Source organism: Mustela erminea, chromosome 8 (genome assembly GCF_009829155.1).
Source record: "Mustela erminea isolate mMusErm1 chromosome 8, mMusErm1.Pri, whole genome shotgun sequence".
Taxonomy (NCBI): domain Eukaryota; kingdom Metazoa; phylum Chordata; class Mammalia; order Carnivora; family Mustelidae; genus Mustela; species Mustela erminea.
In genome coordinates, this window is record NC_045621.1 from 13,236,608 (window position 1) to 13,244,062 (window position 7,455).

At 44.7% G+C, this 7,455-nt stretch overlaps 1 protein-coding gene across 1 annotated transcript in view; it reads right to left on the minus strand.

Moving 5' to 3' along the window:
• Positions 1–7,111, minus strand: part of MPP4 (membrane palmitoylated protein 4) — a 36,936-nt gene extending 29,825 nt beyond the window's left edge. The window contains exons 1-4 of the mRNA XM_032354773.1: positions 7,018–7,111; positions 5,860–5,981; positions 2,363–2,440; positions 72–152 (exon numbers count right to left, since the gene is read on the minus strand). Of these exons, the coding sequence (XP_032210664.1) occupies positions 72–152; positions 2,363–2,440; positions 5,860–5,981; positions 7,018–7,051 (315 nt within the window). The 5' untranslated portion in view covers positions 7,052–7,111. The remainder of the gene's footprint in view (positions 1–71; positions 153–2,362; positions 2,441–5,859; positions 5,982–7,017) is intronic.
• Between the last annotated feature and the right edge of the window lie 344 nt (positions 7,112–7,455).

Here is a 7,455-nt window from a genome sequence, read left to right on the forward strand (position 1 = left end):
CCTTATTTCTTCTTGCCAACTTTGCCCACATGCCAGATGGGCATATCTTGTGTATTTTAGCAAGCACTTGCCTTAAAGTGTGGGTCCTGGAGGATTTGTTTCAGCTCTTGGATCTCAGGTGATTTAGGAGTTTCACGTAATAGTCCCACTACCTGATTGGTGTAAAAGCATACACTGTAAAATTTTTAAAAATCTTCATCACCTAGTTAAGGCCACCCAAGCTGGATGACAGATACATTGACCAGCATATTATTGACCTAAGAAAAGCTTTTATTGAAATCTTCCTTTTTATCTTTAAAGTCAGGGTCTAGGATCTTCTCTCATTCATTCAACTTTGCTACAGCAGGTAGAATCCAAGATTTGGGGACGGTCTAAACCCCAATGCCTCCATCCTGGCATGCCGGAGTCTTGGAGGAAAAACAAATACAATTTTGTAATATGTATCAAGGCAATTCCCCTCCAGTGACGCTAAGACAACAGTTTGTGAATGTGAATCTTTACGGTCAGGTTAAGTTGTCTGAGTTCTCCAGGCACAGGCTCAAATACCTGAAGAACTCAGGGAGCTTAATTCCATGGGATGTTCCATTTGTCAAGTAGAAAATGGGAATAATAATTTGTTTTTTAGGACTTCCTATTTGATTACCAATTCTAATATTTGTTGCAGTGAAAAAGTGTTAAACATTCTAATTCTGATCTCTTTCCTGTTTGGGGTGTAGACCTGCTTTCGGGGAGGACATAAAACCTTTCAAGACTTTACTGAACCCCAGGAAACCCCAGCAGTTGAGCCTTATTATATACAGTCAAATGAAAACAGTAGTTTACTAAGCTTTATCCCCATTCCCTAGGATTACATGCAAATAAAATATCATTTGTATATTTTGCTGGGGACAACTGAGAAGATTTTGAATCGTTGATTACTGAAACTGAGGGTACAGGGTTTGCTTCTTTTTTTTTTCTATTTCTTTTAATATAGTTTGCGTAAAAAGTAATAATAAAAGGGATTACACTTATTCATCGATCAACAAATATCTATTGAGTATCTACAATGTGCTAGGCACTGTTTTCAATAATACAAATACTGTGGCAGACAAAAATCCCCATTCTAAAAAAAAAAAAACCTCCATTTTTACTTGATGAGAATTAAGAAGATAAATAAAACAGGAAAGTGGACAGAGAGTGCTCTGAGGGGTTGCAATTTTAGATCGGTGACCAGAGAAAGCCATAGTGAGAAGGTGACATTTGGGTGGAGACCAGGAAATAAGGAAGCAAGTCATGTGGCTATATGGGCAAGAACATTATTGACATGGAATAGCAAGTCCAAAGGGCCTGTGGCAGAAGTGTGTCTGGTTCACACAACCACAAGGGGTTAATCTTTTTTTTTTTTAAAGATTTTATGTATTTATTTTGACAGAGAGAAATCACAAGTAGATGAAGAGGCAGGCAGAGAGAGAGAGAGAGAGGGAAACAGGCTCCCTGCTGAGCAGAGAGCCCGATGCGGGACTTGATCCCAGGACCCCGAGATCATGACCTGAGCCGAAGGCAGTGGCTTAACCCACTGAGCCACCCAGGCGCCCACAAGGGGTCAATCTGACTAGAGCAGAATGAACAAGGGCTAGAGCACTGAGTGTTAAGTCAAAGAGGGAACTATGTTATGTTTGGCTATCTATGAACTATGATGTGTACCCTGAAATGGGAAGTCATTGGGAGGGTTTGAGCAGAGAAGTGACATGATTTGACACACCCTACAAGAAGATCAGTTCAATAGCTATGCTGGAATAGACTACAGAAGGGCAAGTGTAGAAGCAGACCAGGTAGGAGGCTGTATTGCAATTGTCAGTATATGAGATGATGAAGGTCTATTGGTGGCAGTGTGGAAGTGGTAAGATTCTGGATATATTTTGAACAAAGACGTCATTACTGAGATGGAAAAGGTTGGCAGGGGAGTGGCCTTGGGTGTGGGGAAGATTAGGAACTCATGGGCTACGTTGAGTTTCCAGGGTCCATCAAGCATGCATCTACGTATGTTGGAGAGGAGACCGTTGGATATGAGAGTCTGGAGTTCAAAAGAGCCCACCGAGAGATCTACATTGTAGAGAGATCTACATGTACCCTAACAATATTTACCCTTGGATTACATAGTTAGATAAACAGAGCTCAAGGTTTAGAGGAAAAAAAAGAGAAATGGGTACATGCTAGAAATGTTAGTTTTTGTGTTTAAATTTGAAGGACTGACCAATTTTCTTCCTTCTATTGAAGCGCAATTAGAAACACCTGTGAGATGCATCATCCTCAATCCAACTTTGCCATTAGATGCTTTAATCAATTAAAGCCCTGCTATTCTGTGAGTTAAAAACCACCTTACCTCGCAGGATAATGTCTGTGCATGAGTTGTGGCAGGAACAAGTTTCTTTTCTTTAAATTCCAGGAGACAATCATAAACCTGCAGAGAGGCAGTGCCAGGAGAATGACATGTTGATAACGGGACCATTAACGTCGGGGTCAAAAGATCTGCAAGCGGAGAGCCAGGCCAGCCAAGGCACCAGCAGTCGAGAGGCTGGTGTGCTGGCCTTTCCTAAGGTGTCTGTCACTGTCCATCAGAAACGGGCCAAGTCAGGGGGCTCCCACCCTCCAGGGGCTTGGTTATTGGCGGCCACTGGAATCTGACCTTCCCCAGCCAGAGTCATTGATGAAAAGAAATGCAGACATTTACTCTTGTTAAATTAACAAGTGGGGTCTCCAGGGTGGAGGCCAATAGGGATTTGGAGCCAGAGACCTGTAGGAACCTCTGTGCTGGGCAAAGGCCACGGCATGCGCTGTGTGGCTCGGGGTTCCGCGGAGGATCCGAACAAGAGGACAGGCACGCTGCAAGCGCTGATTGCACTCGGCTCGTATCTATTTGTTTCCTTTTCCTGCCTTAATCATCCAGAAAGTTTCAGTCACAAAAATTTCAGCTTCAGGGCATCTGGATGGCTCAGTCAGTTAAGCGGCTGCCTTTGGCTCAGATCATGACCTCAGGGTCCTGGGATAGAGCCCCGCATCGGGCTCTCTGCTCAGTGGGGAGTCTGCTTCTCCCTCTCCCGCTGCCCGCCAGTCCTCCTGCTTGGGCTCCCCACCTCTCTCTCTGTCAAATCAATAAGTAAAATCTTAAAAAAAATTTTTCTTTCAATTTCATCTCTGCTGACCTGAGGGATTTTTTCCCATACTGAGATCTGGAGTTGGCTTGAGGACACACAGCCATGCCTCGCTCTGTGGTCCCAACCTTCTTCTGGTAGGAATCTCCTTTCTCTCACAGATGGAGAGATGAGGCCCAGGAGGCAGCTAGGCTCAGCCTTCCTCCATCCGGATCTGGGCTGACGGTGCTTCCTTGGGCTGCCTCCAAACCCCTGCTCAGATCAGCCTGGAAGTGAGGAGGCTGGTGCCCTGACTCAGGGCCTGCAGGGGACACACAGCCTGCACGCATGAGCACGGGAATCCCTGTAGTGACAGAACTCCTGTGTGAGCTACTCCCAGGAGGAAAAAACATGCCTGAGAGGAATCAGGAGGGGCTTTTTCTCCCAGCTTTCTTGAGATGTCATTGATAGATAACACCGTGTGAGTTTAAGGTGCACCATATGTTGGGTTGATATCTGTATGTTCACAAAACGAGTACCCCAGCAAGTTAACATCTCTGTCACCTCTCATAATGACAACTGTGTGTGTGAGACAGACCGTTGGAGATCTACCCTCTTCACCACTTTCAAGTACATAATACAGTGTTACTAACTATAGTCATCATGGCCTACATTACATCCCTGAAGTTATTATTCTCATAACTGGTACTTGGACCCTTTGACCAACATCTCCCCATTTCCCCAACCCCAGCCCCTAGTCTCAGTCCCTACGAGCTCTACTTTTTTTAAACTTCACACACAAGTGAAAATATACGATACTTGTTTTTCTTTGTCTGACTTACTTCACTCAGCGAGATACCCATCCATATTGTCACAGAAGGGAAGATTTCTTTCTTTTTTATGGCTGAATACCATCCCATTGTGTATTTCACTTCCGGGTGTGTATTCAAAGGAAACGAAATTACGAACTCAAAGAGATGTCTGCACCCCCATGTTCACCACGGCTCTGTTCACAACAGTCATGACACGGAACCAGCCTAAGGTGCCCATCAGGAGAGGAACAGATGAAGAAATCAAGAGCTTTAAAACAAGCGCCGTGAGAGCACCTCTTAGTTCAAGCTAAAGATGTTGCCACTTTCTCTTATTTTGAAGAATGTATTAACATGTGTCAAAAGACTGACCACATTTCACACTTAGCTGAAGGAAACACCCATATCCCCCCAAAATAACTTTAAAATAATCTTTCTTAAAAATAGCATTTGAACAAAATTATAATCACATAGCTGATGCTATTGTAGAGTGCATAAAATTTTAGCCACAAATTTTTTAAAAAAGAAATTTTCAGGATTAAAAAAAAATTAAGATAAGTAAACAGGACTGTAGATCTCTCTTTTCCTGATTTCAAGAAACAAAAAGGAATACTTTTTTAAGAGTTAATTATTTATTGGGGGGAGGGGCAGAGAGTGAGAATCTCCAAGTAGACTCCCCGCTGAACAGGGAGCCCAAGGCCGGGCTCCATCTCACCACCCATGAGATCATGATCTGAGCTGACACCAAGGGTCAGATGCTCAACCGACTGGGCCACCCAGGCACCCCAAAGAGGAACAGTTTCTTAAAAGCATTTTTATTTGTCCTGAGTTTTAGCCTCAAGGAGAAAGGGTTGTAGACCGATGCTAAGGGTCCTGCCAATGGCCATTTGTGGCGACCACTTTGTGATCCCAGGGTCCTCTAGAAGCAAAGGAACTGGGGGAGGAAAGAGGAACTGCCCACCTAAATTAACCCTTCGTAAGCTTTGTGTAGTTCTTCTCTGAGGATTGCTGTAATATTGTGATTTATAATAAGAATTATGTATTTGGTCCTGACGCTGGCTTAGAGTTCTTAAAACCTTTGGAATTCCCGAAGTGAGGAAATTGACAAAGATGCCTTTTTTTATGTTAATGGGGTGACTTCTGGAATGCACCTAAGGTTAAGGGCAGGTTGCCAGGAGAACCAACCATGTAATTAGACTTCAGATTTTCAGTCCCTTCCCCTACCCCCACCTACACCTCCACCTCTGGGGAACCAGAGGGGCTGAAGGTTGAATCCATCCCCAGTGACTAATGACTTAATCAAGACCCCTATGTAATGAAGCCTCCAGAAAAGCCCCGAAAGACTGGGTTTGTTAGAACTTCTGGTTTGGTGACCTTGTGGAAATCTAGGGGAGAGTGGAGGCAGGCATGGAAGTTCCGCACCCCTTCCCACATGCCTTATCCTATCTATTTCTTCCATCTGGCTGTTCCTGAGTTATATCCTTCTATAATAAACTAGTAATGTAGCAAGTAAAATATTTCTTTGAGTTCTATGGACTATAGCAAATTAATCACATCCAAGAAGAAGGTCATGGGAATCTCTGATTTATAGACCGTTGGTCAGAAGTACAGGTTAACAGCCTGCACTTGTGACTGGCGACTGACATGGGCGGGGGGGCAGCAGTCCAGGAGACGTAACCCTTTCCCTATGGGATCTGATGCCATCTCCCGATAGAGAGGGGCAGAACTGAGATCAATTACAGACATCCACCGGCACCCCGACAACTGTTGCTGGGGGTGCCCCACACCCATGTTGGAAGTTCTCAGAACACACAAAAGAACTGCCTTCTGAGAAATGTACCAAGCTGAAATTCCCTGCCCGTTGACCAGAGAGTGGCCCCGATGGGTGAGCAGTTTCCAGCTCCCGCAGCAGCCAAGGCCTCCGGGAATGGGGCACTCACCTTCAGCAGAGCCTGCAGCCACGGGGAGTGGAGAAGATCGTACAGGAGACACACGCCATTCACGTCTCGGCTGTAGAACAGATTCAGCTCCCGCAGCACAAGCCTCAGGATCTGGGAGACACCTGGGAGAGGGAGAGGGCAGAGGTGGGCGGCGGGCGGCGGTGAAGAAGGGCAGGTGTAAGCGTGAAGAACTCCGACAGCGGGGACGAATGAGAGGACAGGACACTGGGTTTAAGGCCAAGAGCTCTGGTTCTATCACTGTGGGCACTTCAGAAAGTCATCCGTCGACCGGAAGCCCAGCGTCCTTGGGGCAAAATAATCTGCTAGCTTTCCCATAGGGTTGTTGCTAACATTAGATGAAATAATAGATCATTTACAGATGGAAGATTTTATGGGAGCAATATTCTTTCCTTTCCCCCACCTTATCAGCCTTTGGTTTATTCCAAAATCATCGAGTTGTTTTCTGGATCCTCTTTCTCTAATTCAAACAGTCATTTGTTTTCGCCTTTTCTGAAAGTTCTTACTGAAAGTGTTGTTGAAAAACTCTGACTGTTGGCGCGTCTGGGTGGCTCAGTGGGTTAAATGTTAGACTCTTGGTTTGGGCTCAGGTCATGATCTCAGGGTCCAGTCTCGCTCTGCCCTCAGCAGGGAATCTGCTTGAGATGCTCTCTCCTTCTCCCTCTGCCCCTCCCCCTGCTTATGCCCTCTCTTTCTCAAATAAATAATAAATAAATCTTAAAAAAAAAAAAAAGTACTCTAACTGCCAATAAGTGTTTAACACAAATCTCAGGATTCTACTGATTAAAGGAACTGAACAGATTTCAGCAAATGCTGGGTTTTGTTTTTTTTTTTTTACATGTTTTCATAGGCATTCTATTTTTGTAGTGATATTTTTAATGTGAAGTTCCAAGTTTAAATAAAACATTGGGGAAAAGAGAAAAAAGAGAAAAAAGGAGGTTCTGAATCCACTGTGCCGATCTCCTACCTTCGTGCCTTGGAAATTGCTTACACTCATCACTAAGACAGGTAGTGTCCCACAAGTTCCTCATAAGAATCACAATAAATATTTCTAGAAGCCCTGCCCCTAAATTCGATCTCACATCTAGAGTGACATTAGAAGACCTTTCTGGTCCAGGAAGGAGTCTGGGCACCACATACCATTCTCCGGATTGGTTGCCGTGGATGGTTTCATGTTCTTCTTGTCCAGTGGATGTGCTCCTCTGTCTGACTGTGTCCTTCCTGCCCAAGCTTTCCAGCGGAATTCAGCACTGGGAGCCGACCCGTAAACAGGACACTGCTCACTCGGTCACGCTGGCCCTGCAGCTCTCACGCGCTGGAATATATTTTCAACAACATTTATTGAGCAAGTGGAGCCCTATGCTACATCTGGGGACCCGTGTCCAACAAAACACTGGCCCTTGGTGCTTACTCTCTAAATTAACCAACCCTAGGAGAGAGCATTACTATTTCATGGAATACACCTCCTCCTTTTTTTTTTTAACAAGTAACAAATATTTGTTTATTTCTCACCTAGTTAATTTTACCATCCGTCAGAGCTCAGAAGAGCCTTCCCTGGCCGGACTCCACTCAAGGACC